At 39.9% G+C, this 23,765-nt stretch overlaps 1 protein-coding gene and 1 long non-coding RNA gene across 13 annotated transcripts in view; both read left to right on the top strand.

Moving 5' to 3' along the window:
• The window catches only part of cemip (cell migration inducing hyaluronidase 1), a 228,577-nt gene that overhangs the window by 82,449 nt on the left and 122,363 nt on the right, over window positions 1-23,765 (top strand). For all 12 annotated transcript variants that reach the window (XM_017303981.1, XM_017303972.1, XM_017303973.1 and 9 more), the window contains 4 exons: window positions 9,243-9,338; window positions 13,647-13,768; window positions 17,437-17,584; window positions 21,609-21,800. In XM_017303981.1, the coding sequence (XP_017159470.1) occupies window positions 9,243-9,338; window positions 13,647-13,768; window positions 17,437-17,584; window positions 21,609-21,800 (558 nt within the window). The remainder of the gene's footprint in view (window positions 1-9,242; window positions 9,339-13,646; window positions 13,769-17,436; window positions 17,585-21,608; window positions 21,801-23,765) is intronic.
• LOC103462351 (uncharacterized) lies at window positions 18,423-20,149 on the top strand. The gene is made up of 3 exons (XR_533335.2): window positions 18,423-19,225; window positions 19,305-19,437; window positions 19,517-20,149. It is a non-coding gene; the product is annotated as an uncharacterized LOC103462351 (long non-coding RNA).

Raw genomic sequence — 23,765 nt, 5'->3', positions numbered from 1 at the left:
TGTGTGTACATGCTGCTCACTCCCTCACCCTTGCTCTCTTCTTCTACAGAGACTTCCCAAATGTAGAGCTTGTCATGATTGCTCAGGCTAGGCTAGTTCTTCTGTAAAGGTAAATTGTTTCTCCGCCATTTGCACATAGAGTTTGTACATGATTGACAACAATGAGACCATCCTCAGCTCTAGTAGGTTGTTTTTGAGCAGGATCAGTGTATTTCTAAGGATGACAATATCAGCATTGGGAGGAAGTGTAGGAGTTATTTTCTTCACAGATTATATGTGTTATACCATACTCTCATGAAACACTGACAGTTCCAACAAAAACATTTTTTTTATTAAGTTACTGCAGCTTTTAAAAGAATCTAAATTTACAAAACATTTTAATGTGACTCCTTTGTTGGGCCTGTGGGGATGTTTTTTCATGGCGTGAACTTTGTGCATGGCTTTTGCATTGGGCATTCTTGCTGCGTCTTGCCCTCCGCTGTGTGGTAGGTTGTGGTGCTGCTTTACCTGGGGTTGGTGGTTTTTGCTGTGTCCCTACATACATACGAACATATGGTTTTGGGTGTTAGGGGTTGCAGTGTGTGTGCTGGAGGTGTTGCATCCCTTTTTGGATGTAGGGTCGCTGACAGTATAGCTGGGCTTGATGGTGGTTCTCCCTAGGCTGGTTGCAGTGGCGGTGATGTTTACTCACCATGCCCTCACCAACTTGGGACATGGTGAGAGCTGTTGACCTTCTATGAAGGCGTGTCATCATTGGCGGTTTCTTGCAGCATTGTGCCCCTTTTGGTGGAGATTCAGAACATCTGTGTTCAGGGGCGTGCATTTAATATCTATGAGGTCTATTGAGCTAAATGGGGTATATGCCATGGACTTCCGTTTTAGCACTTCCGCATTTTTTTGCCACATAGAATGGTTCCAGTGCACAGGCAACAGTATGCTAACAGGCAACAGTATGCTAACAGTGGCTCCTCAGTCCTGCAGGACTATTAATGATGTCTATAGAATTATTCAGACGTCCTGAAACGCTCCAACAACAACAAAGGATTTAAGCTGGATGTGTCAAAACTTCACAATAACTTCGAAGGTAAGTTAATAAATCGTTTGTATTCATCATGCTAGTTCTTCTGTGTTTTGATTATCTGTGCTTTATAGACATAGATATATATCTATATAAACATATATAGATCTATCTATATTGTGCTCAAGCTATCAGTCGAAGCTGAAGTTAGCTTCCGAATGTAGCATCTAATTCGGAAAACAGCTAAAGGGCGATTACACTTAATTTTTCACTATCTTGAGCTTTTTTAATGTGTTGTACTTTAAAACCAACACCTAGACATTTCAAACCAAACTAGATTATTCTGTACTAACAGCAGAATAAATAAAACATTTGTGAAACCTTATAATTGATTTGTGAAATTTGTAAAATGTCAGTTAATAGATTCCAGAACACATTAGATCTGAATTATTAATTTGGCATTATTTGTTATTTTAACTTTCCGTTTTCTTTCTTTCTTTTTTCTTTATTATAGTTGGAGTTGGACAGAAGGTCAGTTTGGTGGCTTCCTGGAGGGAGAGATCGGCTGAGCTAATGTTGCCAACAACTTTTCTCCTGCTATTAACTTTGTTGCTTTTCTTTATATAGAAAGTATTTCTATCAGTTGCTCTGTTTCCATTTTGCTCTATTTTTATTTTTACCTTAATGCTTACCTGGTCAGGTGAGGTGGAAATGTACATCCTCTTGATTACTGACAAATGTCAGAACCACATGGACTGAGCTGGTCCCTTAAAATTTTTGGAATGACATTCCACAGCTATAAAAGTTGCATGAAATGACATCGCCTCCTTTTGCTGACAAGATCTCAAGCACTCAGAGGTATGTCTACCCTTCTGAGAAATTATTTCAATATGAAAAGCGTCAACACCAAGAGTTATCATTTTTTATGTCAACCTTGTTACTCTAATATCACTAGGAAGACACTACTGATTTTTAAATAAAATATCTCGATTTAAACATTTTTAAACCATAATTTTATTGGTGATGTGTGCTTTTAGCATTTATGCTAGCAAGTGGAGTTTTTAACAAAAATATTTGAAATTGTCAATTCTGTTACCGTCAAACTCTGTTACCAAGGTAGAGTAACAGAGTTGACAGCATGCAACTCTTGAGTAGTAGTTTTAAAAGTTATTGAATAAATAGTATTAAACATTTGAATTAAATAATTAAATAAATAAATACATCTTAAAGTAATTTTTGACTAACTGTACCATATCTAACATAGCCTACATTTTTACTTTAGATGTGTCACTTTCAGCAGCTGAAAAACAGAGATATCAAACTAGAAGAGATGCAAAAAAGAGGAGAATTTAGCAAAGGACAGGGAAAGATGGAATTGCAAGAAAGTTTTGAAAATAGTAAGTTTGGTGGCAGACATGACACCAAGAGAGAGGAGGAGCAAGCAAAGATATTGGAGAAGAGCACAGGCTGAAAGCAGAGCTAGAAGAAGTGTATAAAGACAAAGAAGAAGATCCACCACAAATTCCAGAGTTCTCTACGTCACACTGGACTTCCACAAGCATTAGACACTAAGGGACATGTTGCAACATAGAGATAATGGGACAGATGTGTGTTTTGTTCACCAGAAGCTATTGTACTGTATCAGGTAACTAAGACTATTCAATCATACTTTTCAGTGATACTTCAGGCCAGACAACTGCTATTACAATTTATTAATAGCAAATTTATTATTTTCTTAAATCTGAACAATTGATCTTTTATTGTAAAGTACTGTTTCCTTTTTAATTTCAGGAAGAAATCAGAGAACAGGAGAATGCAACGTAGGATCAAGAGACTGAACAAGAAAATGGAGAAGTTAGAAAAGATCCTGAAAACACAGATGAAAAAGATTGACAAATACCGTAAACACTATGAGAGACAAAGAAACGATGGACAATCACCTAAAATCAAAACAAGCAAATTAGTTGGTCGATCCTTTGTCAGAAAAAAGTTAGGAAAACTCTTAACTATCATCTAAATCTGTTCATGTTTAATGCCTCTAGAATTGCATTTTATGTTTTTTTCTTGTATGTATTTTAAATGATTTGTGAGTTTATGTCTCAAAAGACCCCACACAGCTAAAAACTAAACCGTCCAATTGTCCTGTCAAATCTGTTACTACAGTCGTCAACTCTGTTTATCAATTGTTTTTACGTTAAAAAAACATAAATAAATGTTTTTCATATCTTCCATATTGTTGGTTGGATTATTCTGTACAACAGTATCATTGGCATAATTGTCTTTTTTATATTTGTTGGAATTTAATGAGTTTTAATAGAAAATATTTGCGCCTACAAAAACAATTCTGTAAATGTTAAGTGTTAATTTTTTAAAAATATATTTTGAGTTCAATATCTCACCTTGAAGTTATCTTGTGTAAGGACAGCTTATATTAGACAATTTAGCCTGTTACAATATACCGTTTTTTCAAAGCATTGTCTGTGTTGTCCGTAACAGAGTTGACACATCAGTCGGTATCCAACAAGTTTTTGCTGAAAAAAAGTAAAAATAATATGTAGCTGGTGTTGGCAAAATAGTGATTTATCAAAGTTTGACATATTTTCAATCAAATGCCTGAAAAAAAAATTGAGAAATTATCAGTTTTTTTTTTGTCATTTCTTGAAGTGCCAAATGTATCTCCAATTATAGAATGACCCATCTATATTTAGCTGCACAACGTATTCAAAACTAATAAATCCTCAGCTCTTCTTGAGAGTTTTGCTTGAAAATAAATTGACAATATCTCAGGAAATTTATAGGCCTCTTTTAGAGCAATATGGCTGAAAATAACATGCCCAAAAATAATCGAATGTATCTCAAGAACTACAGAGTTTATTTTAATCGTTTTGGTATCAAAACAAAGGCAAGACCCTAGAGAACATGTTACAGCTCTAAAAACCACCCTGCCTGTTACTGAAGAAAGTGAATTAATATGACAAACAGCAGAAATTAAGAAAAGAAATCAATTTCCGCCTTAAAAAAACACTTCAATCTATGAATGTTCCTTTCAAAGCATGCAGTGAAAGTCAAAAGAAGTAGTAACAACAGTACACAATCTGACCTTTTACTGTGCCAAGTTTCATTTAAAAAAAGTCAATCATATGAGTTTTAGAGAGGTGCTTCTAGATAAAAATCTAGACGGACCTTCCAAATCAGCCATTTTGGCACAATCTTTTTATTTCTGTAGGGTCTGTTTTAATCATTTATTCTTTTCATATAATAAATTATTATTTATCATAAATAAGTAATTACATCTAATAATTGTTTTTGAGGGTTCTTTTGAAAAATCCACATTGCATTGATTCATAAAAAGAGAAAAAAAATAGACAAATTGTAATAGACTGAAAATGGAAGATTAACTCACAATAACACTTCAAATAGAATTATATAACAATGAAAATGCAAATAGCAATGAAAACTAAGTTGTCAAAATGATATGATCAAAGGAAAAACTAATATATCTCATAATTACATCACAATAGCTGCGCTCTGAGCGTAAAATCATCCAATTCCCCATTCATTTTTTCAAAACTACGCGGGGCAGTTTCTCGGGAACCCATTGGTCAATTTTGATGATTGACATGTCGTTCGAACCGTCAGAGCCAATAGAATCTGAGGGCATTGACATTAATACGGAAACTAAAGTCATTCACCAATTACAGCGAGAAAAAGGCATGTGACGTAAATTGACCAAGTTTGACCCAGCATTTTGTGTATGCACATAAAACACGGAAATGCCTCTGCGCCGAACCAAAAACCATGTGAGATGTACTCAGGGAAAATGGATTATCGGACCAAGTGGAAATATTTACTCTAATATGGATTATGACCACGAAACAGCAAAGGTAGGACTGGATTTTTGATTTTAGCTTCGTGAAATGAGCCATTTCTTTTTTTCTTCTTTAGCTGCTGGTTCAGTGAGTTTTGCACGTAGCGTGGTGACTCTGGTATTGTTGGAAACCGCAGAGCTTCGGCTTTACTCTGATAGTTTTTTGTACAGCGTGCCTCCTTGCTCTTATATTGTTGCATTTTTTTACCGGGTGTGCCTCGTTAGCCTCGTTAGCGTCTAATTGCGTTTCTTTTTATCAATCTGCTTAGTGTTCAATCTGGGTGTGGTTGAGGTAGAAAATATAGATCCTATCATTTAGAAGAGCCCTTTCCCTTTACGTGGATATGCAATATGCCTATATTGATAAATGTATAGCATGTGTTTTTAATTGATCTTGTTGCGGCGCCGAGGACCCAACTTTGGGTCCCCTAGCGACATGTTTTAAGTGAAATAGTTCTGGTATCACAAAGAAACTGCAAAAAATGTTTCAGACACTGAAGTTACTGAGTAAGAGTGAACTAAAATACTACCATATTTTCCGCACTATAAGGCACCTAAAAACCTTCRATTTCCTCAAAAGCCGACAGTGYGCCTTATATATGGACCAATATTGAGCCACAACAGGTCTAGCAACTACAGTAAGCAGCCGCCGACTTTATTTTCGCCCGTAGAAGAAGAAGTGTGCGGTGCATGCTGGGATAGTTGTCAGAACGCTGGTTTGTTAATAAAGTTTGACTGACCTATCTACCTACCGACCTGATAATCAGGTCGTCTGCAGGTCATTTAGCACCACGTTCTCCACCAACATGCTGTGCTCAAACTGAGAAGGGTGACCATCGTCCGGCCACGCCCAGTCCAGTCGCAGAAGGCTCTCCTCGCCGACCGGAGTCGGACTGTTTTGTTGACATTCTTTATGTCAACAAAGTGGCTTTAGACATTCATCCRGGTAGCTTTGACTAGGGTTACCAAGGGTCCAGTCACTATACATTTAAAGCCGGGAGGGAGAAAGAGAGACAGAGACTGTGGCGGCAGCGTGTCGGTTGGTCTGTGTTACCCAGAAAGCAGTTGGGCACAATATCGCAACACCGACACCGTGAGTGAAACAATGACTGGGGCAGACTACTATATAAAGTACTGGGGGACAACTTTACAAATGTGGATGTGTAATAATAGAGTATGGAACAAATTGGTAGCGTATATTCTATGCACCTTATAATGCGGAAAATGCGGTACTTAGAAAATGCATGTTAAAATCTGAATACTCTTGAAAGTGAAGCTGAAATTAATTTAAACTACTAGCAGGCAAAGCACCGTGTTCGCCTAATATCTGCACCAACAGTAATACAAAAATGATGCATATAAGAGGCATTAGTTTAGAAAAGTGGAGGCAAACCTAAATTTACCATTTTAAAAACAAAAAGTAGCAGGAGGATGTAACTTCATAACCTCATTTTCTAAGCAGAATCTCAGAGGAAAAAAAGAGAAATTACGTTGTGTAAAGCAAGAACAGATTATAGCAGCCAAGTGGAAAAATTCACTCCAACGTGGATTATAATTATGAAACAGCAAAGGTAGATGCCATTTTCGGGATTCGGGAAATACGTGATTTGTACCATTTGTTCTGTAGGTTTTTTAAGTGGATCAGGGCCACTTAAACGGTTGTAAAGCGAAGGTTTTGGACCTAAATCTGACTGACGAGTTGTGTGGTTTGGATTGGGCTGAAGCGTTGCTGCTCTCGGCTGTTCTTAAATTACCTGTTCAGGTTGTTGGGCTGTTTGTGACGTTTGGTCAGAGACACCAACATGCTCCTCTACAGCATCAGACAGTCTTCAGTCTCTGAGAAGGACAGTCAGTGTTGGTCTCTGGATCATAACACAAAAAGCATAAAAATGAGAAATGGAACGAAGGAATACATTTTTACTACAACTCTAACAACAAGCCTCAATTACAGACATGTGGGGTTTCACAGATATTAACACTTACAGAATCATTTTTGGAGCTTGAATCTTTGAAGAATCCATGAAGGGATCAGGAGGGGGAGGTTAGGCTGACGACTGGAGATTCATCCTCAACCAAACTGGATCTAATATACAAAAAGGCCAAAAGAAGGATTAAAACATGCTGCAAAACGTATATAAGAAGACATAACAGCGGGAATAATGCTCTCAACGTGAAAAAGCCTTTTACATTTTTTCAAAGGAAAAGAATCGATCAGAAAGGTTGATAAATCTGACCAATATGCGTGTAAACGTTAAACATAATGATAAAACACACTCCAGATTATTACGGATCTGTTCAAGTTAGCCAATAATTTGATGAAATGTTCACCAGCTTGATTTTTTCCAACACTTATACTCCGCTAACATTCAGCATGCTAAGCTAAACATGCTAACACCGAGCCGTGTGGCGAACGTGACGTCTATCATACAGGTTGAGCTCAACTCAAAATRATAGTTATAAACCATCTCAGAAAAAAATGACTTACCAAGTGCAGTAAATAACTCAGACATGTGGAAAGTAAATAGTCCTGAAATGACTTGGCTTCTGTAGCTTCGCTTCGGTGGGAATCTGATTCTGGGCGGAGTCAGTGAATTAACTCCTTCAGTGTTAGAGCCGCTGGTGGAGTTCAGAGTTAAGAAGTAAAGAGTTATTGATTCTATTTTAACAGCTCTAGATTTGATACGGAAACACTTTGTTTTAACACTAGATTTCAACTCCTAGTAATATACATAGACCAGGTCACAAGGGAACCTCCGGGTCCCACACTTTAAACGGGAGGGCGTGTTTTCCCTTCGACTCTGTACTGAACTTAGGGGGAGTGTCCTTAGCGAGTTTCATTTTTAAGAACAAAGAAATATTATTTTTCATTAAAATAAAGGCAGATGTTTTTAATGACCCTGACTAGAATTTTATCAAGTGATCAAACTCATACACAAGGAAACTAGCGGTGTTCTAATTAAAGAGAACTACCCTTTTAAGTTATTTTAATTCAACTTAGCGTATAATATTTAACTAGAAATATCCTAGATAAATGATTACTCTTAATTGAACCGTGAATATAATTTGAAGTGGATTTCCTTTGAAACACCATTAATTTTATCTAATTATTGAAGATATGGTTAAGGTTTACAACTAGCTTATTTTTAAATATATTTTCTTAACACTACTTGTCTCCAAGCTGGACTGAAGGGGACCACCTCCTGAGTCCAGGAGCTAGTTGTACCCCTTGGCTATCGCTACCTAGATTTGGGAATATAGTGTGTGTACAGGGAGGATGGGTGTATGTACAGCATCCATTGTTGTGTGCCTCAACTTTGGGTGTGAGTGTGTGTGCTTATGAGTGTAAGAATGTGTGTGTCAGTGAGTGCCTGTTTATTTGTCAAGTTGGGTCTGGCCTGCCTCCTCTCCTGGATCATCTCACCCCCTCCACCTGCTCACTCTGTAACACTCCCTGTCACACTGCCTTCCAATGCCTGGTGTCTGTTCCTGTCTATCCTTTGGAGGGTTTCAATGTCTGGGGTTATTAACAAGCCAAAAAAGGAGTAAGCAAACTAATAATCGATGATGATGTGTCTTTTCTGTAATACATGAAGCATTATGCAACATTCTTGATGTCTTCTCATGGGTGTACTTCCCAGATAAATTTGAAAGAAATACTACAGGGGGGAAAAAAATCTATTTATATGATCACATTGTCTTTGTTTTCTACTAGCTGAAAACAAAGCAGCTGCTTCCTGTATTTACATTTGGTTCAGACACATTTAACCAATACAAAGGAACATAATATAACTAGAGTAACTAAGAAAGGACTGAAACAAAGAACAGAAACAGGCTGATCTAACCAAAATAAGAAAAGCTAACAAATCACAACTAAGAACTTCAAATAACCAAAGACCATGTAAAAGGTTGCATGTTAACAGCAAAGTACGGACTAGGTTTGCAATTGTTGTTTATGTGGAGGGACCAAGTTTCTCAAAGACCACCAGTTCTACTCCTTTTATTGGTGCATTTTGTGGAGGGAACAGCCAGTAAACTCAGAGTCTAGAATATTCTCAGTTATTCAGGTGTTTGTAATGACAGCAACAAAGTGATTCAAAACACAGCGAGTCCCCTGGAACTAATGCCATTTGTTTTTTGGTAAAAGAGTTGGAAGTAGCCACAAAGAGGCGTATCAATGGAGGTTTAGCTTCAATTGTCTGTAACAGTGAACTATCTCTGGTAATTAATGTTGTTTATGCAGTAATTTTTGTTTCATGAATCCACTAGCAAACAGTGTATGTGTAAACATTTTGGTAATGTTTCTACAAATGAAGACAACTGATGTACCATAGCAAACCATTATTTTATGTTTTCTAGGAACTAAAGAATCATCAAAGGCTCAGAGCTCTTTTCAATTCCAGTCAAGTTCTGGAGAGTACTTTACCATCACCAGCAACAGCCAGTGGGCACAAGGTAATTTCTCCCCTTCAGCCAACTGACGCTTGCTTACTGAATAAATACATAAAACACAACAATTATCTTGTCCTTACAATGAATATAGACTCAGATTAACAATGGCATGAATTTTACAGTGACCTTCACAGTGTAAGGATTTAGGTTTGTGTTGTTTTCAGTTAATTGTGTTTAATTAAGACTTAACTCAGTTCTTGTTATCGACAACCATTTATTGTGGACACATCTTACAAAGTCTCCAAAAAATGCCATAAGAACTAAAAGAAAAGGTGACACAAACCTAAATCAGTTCACAATAAATGGAGTATTTACATAAATAAAAGATACAAATAAACAAAAACGTACCTCATTAGCCGCATTGACTCCAGAGGAATAAAGCTCAATTTCTTTATTCCTTTTGAATGCCCCATGTGCGCCAGCCAATGTTTCCCTGAGCAACAGATGGTCCATGGAATGAAACAAAAGTCCCCCCCCCACAGTTGAATGTACGCTTAACAGAACCTAATGAGCATCGACACAAATTTACTAAAAAGGAGTACATTTTTAGTAAATATAAAACATTTAAACTTAATGTTTTATATTAAATAAAATTTAACTACTGCCGGGGTGAACGTTGGGGTTCACCCCGGTGGATGAGAGGGTAGCCTCCCTCCGCCTACGGGTGGGGGGACGGGTTCTGACTGTTGTTTGTGCTTACGGGCCGAACAGCAGTTCAGATTACCCACCCTTTTTGGAGTCCTTAGAGGGGGTACTGGAGATTGCCCCTCCTGGGGACTCCCTTGTTCTACTGAGGGACTTCAGCGCTCACGTGGGCAATGACAGTGAGACCTGGAGGGGCGTGGTTGGGAAGAATGGCCCCCCCAATCTGAACTCGAGTGGTGTTCTGTTGTTGGACTTCTGTGCTCGTCACGGTTTGTCCGTCACGAACGCCATGTTCAGGCATATGTGCACTTGGCACCAGGATGCCCTAGGCCGGAGTTCGATGATTGACTTTGTCATCGTCTCATCGGATTTGCGGCCGTATGTCTTGGACACTCGGGTGAAGAGAGGTGCGGAACTGTCCACTGACCACTACCTGGTGATGAGTTGGCTCCGGTGGTGGGGGAGGAAGCCGGTCAGATCTGGCAGGCCCAAACGTGTAGTGAGGGTCTGCTGGGAATGTCTGGTGGAGTCCCCTGTGAGACGGAGCTTCAACTCTCATCTCCGGCAGAACTTCGAGCGCGTCCCGGGGGAGGTGGGGAACATTGAGTCTGAGTGGACCATGTTCCGTAATTACATTGCCGAGGCGGCCTATCGGAGCTGCGGCCGCAAGGTTGTTGGTGCCTGTCGTGGCGGCAACCCTCAAACCCGTTGGTGGACACCTTCGGTGAGGGATGCTGTCAAGCTGAAGAAGGAGTCCTATCGGGTATTTTTGGCCTGTGGGACTCCAGAAGCAGCTGATGGGTATCGGCGGGCGAAACGGCATGCGGCTCGGGTTGTCGCTGAGGCAAAAACTCTGGCGTGGGAGAAGTTTGGAGAGGCCATAGAGACAGACTTCTGTACGGCTTCGAGGCGATTCTGGTCCACCATCCGGCGTCTCAGGATGGGGAAGCATGTGCAGCACCAACACTGTTTATAGTGGGGATGGTGTGCTGCTGACCTCAACTCGGGACGTTGTGGGCCAGTGGGCGGAATACTTCGAAGACCTCCTCAATCCCACCAACATGCCTTCTGTTGAGGAAGCTGAGCCTGGGGACTCTGGTTTGAGCTCTCCAATCTCTGGGGACGAGGTCGCCGAGGTGGTCAAAAAGCTCCTCGGTGGCAGGGCCCCGGGGGTGGATGAGATCCGCCCGGAGTTCCTTAAGGCTCTGGATGTTGCAGGGTTGTGTTGGCTCACGCGACTCTGCAATATCGCATGGACATCGGGGGCAGTTCCCCTGGATTGGCAGACTGGGGTGGTGGTCCCCCTGTTTAAAAAGGGGGCCCGGAGGGTGTGCTCCAATTACAGGGGGTTCACACTCTTAAGCCTCCCTGGTAAGGTCTATTCAGGGGTCCTGGAGAGGAGGGTCCGTCGGATAGTCGAACCTCGGATTCAGGAAGAGCAGTGTGGTTTTCGTCCTAGTCGTGGAACACTGGACCAGCTCTACACCCTCAGCAGGGTCCTGGAGGGTACATGGGAGTTCGCCCAACCAGTCTACATGTGTTTTGTGGACTTGGAGAAGGCGTTCGACCGTGTCCCTCGTGGGCCCCTCTGGGGGGTTCTCCAGGAGAATGGAGTACCGGTCCCTTTGATACGGGCTGTCAGGTCCCTGTATGACCGGTGTCAGAGTCTGGTCCGCATTGCCGGCAGTAAGTCGGGCTCGTTTCCRGTGAGAGTTGGACTCCGCCAAGGCTGCCCTTTGTCACCGATTCTGTTCATTACTTTCATAGACAGAATTTCTAGGTGCAGCCGAGGTATTGAGGGGATCCGTTTTGGTGGCCTTAGGATCGCATCTCTGCTTTTTGCGGATGATGTGGTCCTGTTGGCTTCATCGGAACGTGATCTGCAGCTCTCACTGGAGCGGTTCGCGGCTGAGTGTGAAGCAGCTGGGATGAGGCTCAGTGCCTCCAAATCCGAGGCCATGGTCTTGAGCCGGAAAAGGGTGGAGTGCCTTCTCCGGGTCAGGGGGGTCGTCCTGCCTCAAGTGGAGGAGTTTAAGTATCTGGGGATCTTGTTCACGAATGAGGGAAGAAGGGAGTGGGAGGTCGACAGGCGGATTGGGGCAGCGTCTACTGTGAAGCGGACGCTGTACCGGTCCGTCGTGGTGAAGAGAGAGCCGAGTCAAAAAGTGAAGCTCTCGATTTACTGGTCGATCTACGTTCCCACCCTCATCTATGGTCATGAGCTTTGGGTCATGACCGAAAGAACGAGGTCACGGGTACAAGCGGCCGAAATGGGTTTCCTCCACAGGGTGGCTGGGCTCTCCCTTAGAAATAGGGTGAGAAGCTCGGTCATCCGGGACGGACTCAGAGTAGAGCCGCTGCTCCTCCACGTCGAGAAGAGCCAGTTGAGGTGGCTCGGGCATCTGGTCAGGATGCCTCCTGGACGCCTCCCTGGTGAGGTGTTCCAGGCACGTCCCACCGGGAGGAGGCCTCGGGGAAGACCCAGGACACGCTGGAGGGACTATGTCTCTCGGCTGGCCTGGGAACGCCTTGGGATTCCCCCGGAGGAGCTGGAAGAAGTGGCTGGGGAGAGGGAAGTCTGGGCCTCCCTTCTGAAGCTGCTCCCCCCGCGACCCGACCCCGGATAAGCGGAAGAAAATGGATGGATGGATGGATGGATACTGCCGCCTTAAACCAAACAACAAAAAACAATAAATCAGATGCAGTTGCCTTGACAGCAGCCATAAATTGAGCCCCTGTGTTGTCCCGTTTACCCCTTGATTGTACCCAGTTGTCCCTCGTTTCCCCTGATTACCTTCCCTGAGTATTTAACTCACTTTTGTCTCTTGTTCTCTGTCGGGTCCTTGTCGTGTGTACTTCCTTGTCAGTGTTCCCTGCTTACCTGTGCTTCCTGGATTTCGTGCACTTTGATCATCATTAAACTCATTTGTTGCACTTGATCCTGGGTCCGACTGCATCCATCCTCACCATCAATAACTCAATTCATGAAACACAGGATCCGTTTGGGTGGAGAAGTAATTGTAGGTCACCCATGTTGGAAGTTATGAACGTACACAAAAACTGACCAACCCCAGTGAGTGAGTTGTTGATATATCTTGAGGATAAAATCACCCGTGTTTATTGATTTTTTTTCTGAACTCACAGAGCTGCATAGTTAAATGAAAAAAAAAACACTCGTCAGATTTTAAAGTTACACAGCATTACAGCAGAGAATGGAAGAATCATGCAAAACTTAAAATGAAAGTTTTTATCTAAATATTGCAAATGTTATGTTTTAGTAATATACTATTGACAGATAAATAGAATCACATATTAGAAGTTAAAAATGAAGTCCTGCCCCCACCTTATAGCCTTTAGTCCTACATTGACAACAAGTAAAACCAAGGTATACCCATCTCTCCTTTAGGATGTTTGTGTTTATATTTGTGCAGTTGGCTGGTGTTTTTATCCTGACCAACTTACTAAAATGAGGATGTAACATACCAACAATAAACTATTTAAAGGGGTGACCACTAGTCACGCTCCATCAGGAATGACCAGGTATTTCTCTTACTTTGATTCATATTCTTTCTGACAACACACACAGACCACAAAAAGTGACAGTCTTAATCCAGATTACCCTATACCACTTCGGCCACTAAATTTGGATACGTGTGTGTTCTACAGAGGCAGAGTGGACTGACTGGTTTGACAGGGACGATGAAAGGGGATCTGGAGACTGGGAGAAACTGTTTGACCTGCGCAAAGCGTATCCAGATCAACTGTGTAGCAGACCATTGGACATCCAGGTAAATGTTGACTGTCCATATTGCATTTTCATGCATTTGTATTTGATGCTAGGTAAAGAAAGCCATTACTTTTTAATTATTATTCTGACGAAAGTATCATGAAATAAATTCTGCTTCAGTTTTTCACACTTTTGCGCAATATTAAATAAATAATTATGTGATTAAGAAGAACATTGCATAATAGTTCCCAGTCTAAAGGGACATTAGTGAGTTACCTGCAGCACATGATTATTGTGTGACCATTAGACAAGAAAGTACAGGCTTCAGTATTTAAGAATACCATAAACTGTAGTAAAATCTCTTTGGGTAATTTCATCTCTTTTGAGTATCTTGGAATCGAGGTAAAAGACCACAAACAAACTTTGACCCTAACTCTATACAAAACTCCAACATATGTAGAAAATTTCTTTGCGGACTTGAATGAGCTTCTATCTCTCATATGTATTGATTACGATTGTTTAATAATTGTCGGTGATTTCAACATTCATGTTGACAACTCCCAAGCCACAGGGTCAAAAAAGCTCTTTAATATATTAAAGCGTTTTGGTTTAACACAACATGTCAAACAAGCAACACACACTCATGGACACACACTGGACCTGGTTATCAGTAAGGGTGTGAATATTTACAATGTCTCTGTAACTGATGTCCCCCTGTTGGATCACTTCGCTGTTATCTTTGAAAGCTCTTTATCCGTTAACCCACTTGGACAAAAAGCTTCTATCACAAAATGTTCTCTCACAGAAAACACAGCAGAAACATTTAATCAAATCTACGATTCTTCCTCGCCCTTAAACTGTAATGACGTAGATAAGTTGGTAGATGATTTTCAGTCTAAAATTTCAGATATCATCGATTACATTGCCCCCATTAAAGTGAAGGTACCAATGCTGTGCCCACACAAAACAAATACAGGAAAAATGACCCAATTTCATCTACTTAATTATAAAACCCTAGAATTATAAGTCAATTAAGCTCCAGTTCCTGCTGTCTGGATGTCCTACCCACACATTTCTTTAAGAAAGTCCTGCCTGTCGTTGCTAATGATCTGATCCAAATAGTAACTCATCGCTCTCTTCAGGTGTTTTTTCCCCCAGGCTTTGAAAACAGCAGTTATCAAACCACTGATAAAAAAGAACAATCTGGACAAATCACTATTGCAGAATTACAGGCCGATCTCCAACCTCACATTCATCAGCAAAATTATTGAAAAAGCTGTTTTTGAACAATTAAATAACTTCCTAACAATAATGAATTACTTTGACTCCTTCCAGTCTGGTTTCCAGTCTCACCACAGCACAGAGACTGGCCTAGTCAAAGTGTTCAATGACATCCATATAAATACAGACTGTGGGAGAACCACAGTGCTGGTTCTGTTGGACCTCAGTGCAGCTTTCGACACTGTTGACCACGACATTTTACTGAATCGACTGGAGAGTTGGGTCGGACTCTCCGGTCCAGTGCTGAACTGGTTTAAATCTTACATAACGAACAGAGATTTCTTTGTTTCAATCGGAAACTTCTCTTCAGAGAGGTCAGAGGTCACAGGTGGGGTACCGCAGACAAGTTCTAGCTTCAGAGATTCAGCGGCTGAGATTGAGTCCAAAATTTGATGTGAGATTCATCCGTTCTGCAGTGAATCCGTCTCTCTTTATAGATTCTCCCTCTTCTTCCTCACATCGTGTCTTTAGGAAACTTTCAAAACAAAAACGGAAGATTTGGGATGTTTCTTACTTTTGACAGAGTGAAAGATTTACATATAAATAATCTTTATCACCTGTGTAAACTTTGCTGGTGAATGTTATAACAAGATTTATAATATATGTTGCATTGTTTAATTTCTAATATAGACTCTTGTGTCAGATAATCTAAGTCAATGTTAGAGAATAATTAATTTTTTTAGATTTACAGAATCTCAGTTATCCTTCATAGCGGCTGAACCCGTATTACACCAAGCACTGTAGCTAATATTAGCTGGTATCTCGGCTGTGGACATAAATACAGTAAAGTAATATTCTAATCGCAATATATACACAATAATACGGCCATCTTACTTGTGAAATGTTGTCTGTGGAGCCTCACATCAATAGTCCATTGATCAGAACAACAATATCCTCAGTGCTGAGGCATCTTCTGCTGTTTTGGTTGAGCAAAGTAGGAGGGACGACCTCTCCAAGATGGCCGCCATATTTCCTGCACCGGAGCAGCCAATGCGGGGTCTACTCTGATATTATGTCTATGGGTCCTTAGCTTTCAGGGGTCCTTTAGCTCCTGCCACTAGAATTTAGTTGACCTTAATATTTCCTGTGTTTTATTTTGGTCATTATTGTTGCACTTGGTGTTGATATGTGTGTGATAGGCGAGACTATCGGACATTTATAGAAATATGGAACAAATTGCATATAAATATTGAAGAAAAGGGGTCCTAGGATTGAACCTTGGGGTACCCCACCTGTGACCTCTGACCTCTCTGAAGAGAAGTTTCCGATTGAAACAAAGAAATCTCTGTTCTTTATGTAAGATTTAAACCAGTTGAGCACTGGACCGGAGAGTCCGACCCAACTCTCCAGTCGATTCAGTAAAATGTCGTGGTCAACAGTGTCGAAAGCTGCACTGAGGTCCAACAGAACCAGCACTGTGGTTCTCCCACAGTCTGTATTTATATGGATGTCATTGAACACTTTGACTAGGCCAGTCTCTGTGCTGTGGTGAGCACGAAAACCAGACTGGAAGGAGTCAAAGCAGTTTGTTATTGTTAGGAAGTTATTTAATTGTTTAAAAACAGCTTTTTCAATAATTTTGCTGATGAATGTGAGGTTGGAGATCAGCCTGTAATTCTGCAATAGTGATTTGTCCAGATTGTTCTTTTTTATCAGTGGTTTGATAACTGCTGTTTTCAAAGCCTGGGGGAAAAAAACACCTGAAGAGAGCGATGAGTTACTATTTGGATCAGATCATTAGCAACGACAGGCAGGACTTTCTTAGAGTCGTTTTGCTGGGGTTTTTACTGGGCTTCCTTTGTGAGAGAGGCATCACAGCTGCTTTAAACGTCGTTCAGTGTCACTTGAAACAAATATTTTCCAGGATTTTACGGAAGGTAGAAGAGCCGAAGCGAGCTCTGAGCACACCGCCATTACCAGAACCCACAAATTAAAATCTTTATATTTTTCTAGAAAGAACTTTGGTGCTGAGCCTTAAGTTTAAGTTATGACACTTCCCAGATATTCAGTTTCTTCACGTTTATAGATTCTCAGCCAACCAGGACATGGCAACCCCCTCATCCCCTCAACAAAAAGGTTTAAAGCAACTTAAGTTATAATTTAAATAACACATAGCTTGTATTAAGAGCCACTGCAATAAATCAATATTTATGAGGAATATTGTGAATATTGATGTTTTAACTCTATATTCAGCTAACTGTTGAATATGGAGAATCATTAGAAACAAGACAATGATTCTAAATTCAGCAGCAAATCCACATCAAATTTCCTGAAAAATGAAAAACAAACCCTGACCCTAAAAGAGCTTTCCATTGACAGAATTAATGGTGTGAAATTCCATAAAGGAAAAACAAAGTTTTGGGGAAAAAAAATCATCAGAAACAAAGTTGGGTTACTTTGTTGAATGCAAGTACCTTCAGTTGCTTAGTTAACACTTTGTTTGTTCAGGTTCAAACCCATGATGGAATACCCTTCAACCAGACAGGAGATGTCATCTACAAGATCAGCAAGGACTATGGTTTTGTCTGTCTCAACAAGGACCAGATTCATGGCCTATGTCACAACTACCAAGTCAGATTTCTCTGTGGAAAACTTGGTAATTTTTTCTACTTCTAACATTGCCTTTGCTCTCTCAACCATAAGGAGTGCAGTACTGTGCAACAGTAGATCTGGTTTGACTATTAATACATATAAATAATTGCTTAGGGTAGGATTTCTCAACCTTTTTGGGGCCAGCGGCACTCTACCCATTATCCAGGTCTCTGACTATGACAGAAGATGTAGGCAACTTTCACTTAGTAATATTAATCAGGAAATAATATTATCAATACTGATGCTGTCTTGATTTGTATTGTAGTTTCTGTATTTATCATGAAAAGTTTTTAAAAGAAAAAAACACATTACTGAATTATTAGCTTCTCAGAGAAAAAAAGGTATGTGAATAGAAATCATTTTGTAGGTGTCTACAAAAAATGCAGTGGATATTTTCTGTTGTTCGTTGCTAAATCTTACACAAAATGGCCAGATAAAAGACGCATAACAATACCAGTTTAAACTTTGAATTATTTGTCAAAATCTGTGCTCTAAAAAATTTAAACATGAATAGAACTGCAACCATGTTAATCATAGCCCTAAGTTAGTTTTACTCTAATAGAGTCACATTCTGTTTATGTAACTCTGGGGTGTATATTATTAGTAGTTAAAATCCAGTGTTAAAACAAAGTGTTTCCATATCAAATCTGGAGGTGTTAAAATGGAATCAATAACTCTTTACTCAACTCTGAATTCTCATAGTGGCTATAAAACTAAGAGTTAATTCACTGACTCCGCCCAGAATCACAGGTTCCCACCGAAGCGAAGCGACAGAAGCCAAGTTATTTCAGAACCATTTACTTTCTACATATCTGAGTTGTTCACCACGCTTGGTAAGTATTTTTTTTTCTGAGATGGTTTATACAACTATTATTTTGAGTTGAGTTCAACCTGTATGACATGTTTGCCACATGGCTCGGTGTTAGCATATTTAGCTTAGCATGCTGAATGTTTACGGAGTTGGAGAAAAAAATCGAGCCGCTGAACATTCAGTCAAATTCTTGGCCAACTTAAATAGATTTGTAATAATCTGGAGTATGTCTTTCATGATCTTGAGTGTTTACATGAATATTGGTCAGATTTATGATTATATATGATTATGTTGTTGTTAGAATTATGTTTATCATTCTTACATTTGTAATTTTATGTTACTAGTTTTTATTTAGAGGTTTAGTATTCAAATTTGTTGAAACTGGGGAGACAAAATTAAATCTTCCTTAATCAAGCATGTTTGTACAGATGGTGAGTTAGATCTTCCTGGGATAGTCCTGAGCTGTAAAACCTGTCTATGTATTAATTTACTTTATGCATCTCCCCTCTGTCTGTCTGAATTCACATCCTACTGTGAATTTAGGATGTGGGTTTCACCCCATACATTCCTGTTCACACCTTTAGCAGTTCACCCTGCTAATAAAAGAGACAAACAAACTGAAGGTTTTCAGAACACATGCTGAGCGGCTTGGAGGAGCAGTTCACTGTGTCTCCTTCTGCAGAAGTTTGGTTGAAAACTCATATATGTTATCTGTGGTTCTCTTTTTTCATGTAGGTTTAAGAAAATACCTATCAGTTGTGATCCCGATTTTTTTCTTTGGAAAATCTGTAAAAGGCTTTTTCATGTTGAAGGCATATTCCACACTGATACCAGGTATAATTTATTATTCCAGTTGTGCCTTCTCATATGCATTTTGCAGCATGTTTTAATCCTTTATTGCCTTTTTTTCTAGATATTAAAATGAGTTTGTTTGTGGAAGAATCACCAGTCATCAGCATCAGTCTCTCTCGCCCTCTCAGCCCTCTGTCGCTTCTTCCAAGATTCATCCTCCAAATATGGCTGGGTCTCTGAAACTCCACATCTCTGTAATTCAGGCTTCTTGTTAGAGTTGCAATAAAAATGTATTCCTTTGTCCCATTTTGTTTTTTGTTTGTTATGATCCAGACCAACACTGGCTATCTTACTTGGAGACTCAAAACTGTCCAATGCATGAGGAGCACGGTGATGTCCCCGGCCAAACTTCATGAACAGCCCAACAACCTGAAGACCGTCTGTGTTAGTGAGTGGACAGTCCTTTAGACCCTGTCTCTCATTAGGCATTCAGCAGAAACTGGGTAAGAAATGATGGCACTGAATACATGTGAAGTTAAATCAGAAAAAAAGAAGAGAGAGAGAAAAAAGAAAGTAAATAAAGTCAAAAGAAGGAAGAAAAGATGTGCACTCAATGTGTTCTACACTCACCTTAAAGAGGGATAGACAAGGGGGAAAAAAGATGATAAGGCAGAAACTGTGTGTTATGAGGTCAGACTGTTCTGGAGTTGACCGGGCCTCCAGCTTTGCCGGCCCATTAACACCTGTAGGCAGCAATGTTTGAACTGAAGCGTTGGATTTTGGTTGTGACGTTTGGTATTGATTGCTTTTTGATCTTTATGGTTGAACTGATTGTTGTGAGTTTGGTTGGTGGACTTGGGGGTTGAGGTTAAGTTCAACTATTAACTAATTGAGGGTTGGATTAAGAAAAATAATAACGTGAAGCTATTTATATATTTATAAAATAAATATTTATGATTAATATTGAAAGTAAACATTTGTATATTTAAATAAATGTGAATATTATGTAAATAATCATTTGAAATGTTGCACTTTCAAAGTTTTTACCTGTTTCTGCATCAACTGTAAAACAATGTCCTGAAACACTCTGATAAACAGATAAATGAAGACAACTGCTTGATCCTTGGAGTAAAATCCAGTTGATGAAAGTCTGCATTGATCCCTTCTCAAGTGGGGAAGCTGCACAAGTTATAGGACAACTTGACAATACCAGGTTGGCCTGTTTTGTAATATCCAGCAATCTACCTGTGTTAAAGAAAATGTACTATATAATATTACATAAACTGCAGGCGTTACTTTTTCTGTCTTGTACTTTGAACAATGTCATACAAACTGCACTGAAGAAAAATGTACTAAGCATGCTTTTTGTATTGCACAACTGCTATATCAGACCTTTTTATAAGCAATATGTGAATGATAGCGACATCTGAAACATGAACGTGTAAATTATTCCACGTTGTGATACGTTTTCTAATTATGGTGCATATTTTGAAATAAATGCATTTGAGAAAATCATTGCCTCTTTATTAAATTTTTATTTTCCAAAGAATTCTTAAAAGTTCAAAATAATAAAAAGCACACCTGTTTAGTACTAATTACAAGTAACTCTGATAAGGTAAAAAGAGAGTTAATATTTAAGATCCATCACCAAGTTAGTGTTCCTTGACTAACTCCAGACAAACTTGGTATTTCACACTTGATTAGAGTTACGGTACCAACTCTCCAAAAAGAGTTAAATGAACACTTTCTGGTGTGGGCACTTTAAAAGTGTTGAAATCAAATCTGACAGAGTTCATTTGGGCCTGCTGGATTTGTTGTGTATGTCACAGATGAGTACAAAGTCCAGGCAGTAGAGGTGAGCAATAAGATAAGAAACTAAGACACTGGTTGCACAGGGAAGGCAGACACTGCACCCACGATATATCTTTAGACTAGGATGCAGCAGTGAAACGAAGACAGGTGAAATTAAATACATAGAGGGTAGTCAAGGGAAACAAGGAACAGCTGGGGGCAATCAAGTAGAAGATGCGAAAACACAGGAACTAAATAAGGACACAGAAAACCAAATCCTCATAGTACCCCCCTCCTGAAGGTACTACATAAAACATTGGTCAAAACACAAAATCTGTTTTTAGAATTTGGAAGCTTGCACTGGGTTCATGAACGGTATCTAGAACAGTGTTTCCCAACCCTGGTCCTCAAGGCACGCTGACCTGCATGTTTAGATGTTCCCCTGCTTCAGCACACATGATTCCAATTGATGGCTGATTGACAGGGTTTTGCTGAATTGCAATCATCTTAACATCTAAACATGCAGGTTAGTGTGCCTTGAGGACCAGGGTTGGGAAACACTAATAGAAAATAGTTGACACCAAATCTTTTTGAATCCAAGAGTGTGACTTACTCTTCTTTATCCACTTTGTAGTTCGTCCACAGGTCTTTCTCTCAATCAATATGTTAACAGACAACACCATCTTGGAGCTTAGTGATGAGGTGGTAGGTTGGAGGACTGGTGATCAAGTGGTTGTGGCCAGCACAGACTACTCAATGCACCAAGCTGAGGAGTTTACCCTGCTTCCCTGTCCTACTTGCATGTCCAACCAAGTGAAGGTCAAAGGTAAGATACCTTTTGAGTTAACGCACTATTAAGACTGTGCTATTGTGTCATTCAGTTAGAAATCTTTCCAAGTTCTACATTAGACCCAATGTATTTTTTAAATCTTTTATGTATCATAAACATTATCCTTTGTAAATAGATATTTCATACAGGCTATTAATGTAGCTGTAAATAAACATTTAAGAAACCAACTGTTAACTTTCAATACAATAGAAATCTACATCAGTATAAATGGTCATATGGTTATTAAAATTCTTTGTACAAAGTTTCTAATTAATTCTTTGAGCCTTTACAGAGTAATGACCTGCTTGAAGAGTTTCGGTTAATGTTGATTTTAAATTAGTCAATGATGTCATATTTATCCAATATTAAACAGGCTTATAGTACATCCTTCTTTTACTTCTGAAATGAACGATAGCCTATCCTGGAGTGGAGCAACTACACCAACTTAGTATTTTTGTGATCACTTGGACCAAACTCTCTTTGGGTCCAATACTGAATATGCAGAAATTCTGACTGCATTTTACTCTCAAAGCCTTTCTTCTGTGTTGCTTATGTGACTGCTCTGTCTTTCCAATCAGTGGCATAAGATGGAGGCCAACAATAAGACTTTTCTGGTCAACATTTCTTCCAGTTAATATGGCGTTCGCCTCTCCACTGTTACCACATATATATATGTGGTAACAGTGGAGCATATGCTCAGTAAGAGGGATTGCTGCAAAGTCGCTGACATTATGCTATCTGCTGGGGTTCCTTAAAAGGTACCACCCCGCTCCCTGAAGCCCCGAGAGCTGCGGTTCCAATCGGGTCCGCCAGACCGGGCTGGTTTGGAGTTAGCTGTTGATTGGTTCCTTGGCTGTGGGGGCGGGACAAAGACCATATCTCTGGATCAGAGGAGCACTAGACTTTCTTGATGGTTGTCATTTCAATATGCTGCTTCAATAAATTCCCGTCATAATCTATTCTTGCCCTACACTGGAATTGCAATCACCTCTTCAGCCAAAGATTTTAATGGTTTTATGTAAATTTTAATTTACATAACATTTCTCCAATCGAACCGATCAGAAGTCGGCTAGACCGGTCAAGACTTGGAAATCTTGCTGGGGGAGGGGGACATGGAGGAGGAGGATTTAAGGTTTCTGCATGTTGGCATTCCCGTTAAATCTTGAATATGCCCGATTTGGGTTGTCTTGGCCCTTTTATCGCAGCCTGTGGGGTTTTCCCTGACTAGGGACGAGAATACGACCTGTTGAATGTGACGGGTAGCCAATCAGAAAGCGCGGTGACGTCAGAACAGAGGGGAATCCCAAACAGCTGACATATTGCGCAACTGAGAGTCCGGTGGATATCAGAGATGATATGTGGAAATGTTTATTATTATATGTAAAGGTTATTATTATATATGTTTATTATGTTTATTCAGTTAAAAATGTTAACTATGAAAAAACAGTCACCTCCAAATCTCACTTAAAAAATTGTAGTTAGGAGGAACGATTAGTACGGTTGGTTCATGTCTGTCAGAAACATAACATCAACATTATGCTCAGTGATGAAATCATTAATTAATAGAGCTTTAGTACAGAGATCTGGTATTTAAAAGAGCCAGTTTAAGTGACATGAAGGCCAAAAGTTCTTCAGTCTGAGGTTCCTTTAGGCCAGTGGTTCTTAACCTTGGTTCGATCGAACCCAAGGGGTTCGGTGGAGCCTCTTCTGCGGAGATAAAGACACACTTGTGTAAAGTCGTGATGACGCCCCGCTTTGCCATCACTTGCTGCAGAGAATCACGTTACATTGCTTAACCAATCAGAGCTGCGGAAGAGCCCTGATTGAAGGAGTTCCACTCTTTTTTACCAAATTCTATAGTCTAAATCTGCTCCTTAGTCGCATCTTTTCAGGATTGGTACTGCCTCTAGTGGTGTGGGGTGGTTACACAGCTAATATAATTACATTGCTAAATCAGAATAC

The sequence above is a fragment of the Poecilia reticulata genome, linkage group LG3 (assembly GCF_000633615.1).
Source record: "Poecilia reticulata strain Guanapo linkage group LG3, Guppy_female_1.0+MT, whole genome shotgun sequence".
Lineage (NCBI taxonomy): Eukaryota > Metazoa > Chordata > Actinopteri > Cyprinodontiformes > Poeciliidae > Poecilia > Poecilia reticulata.
The sequence above is the reverse complement of the archived record's forward strand: the minus strand, read 5'-3'. Positions and strand labels throughout refer to the sequence as shown.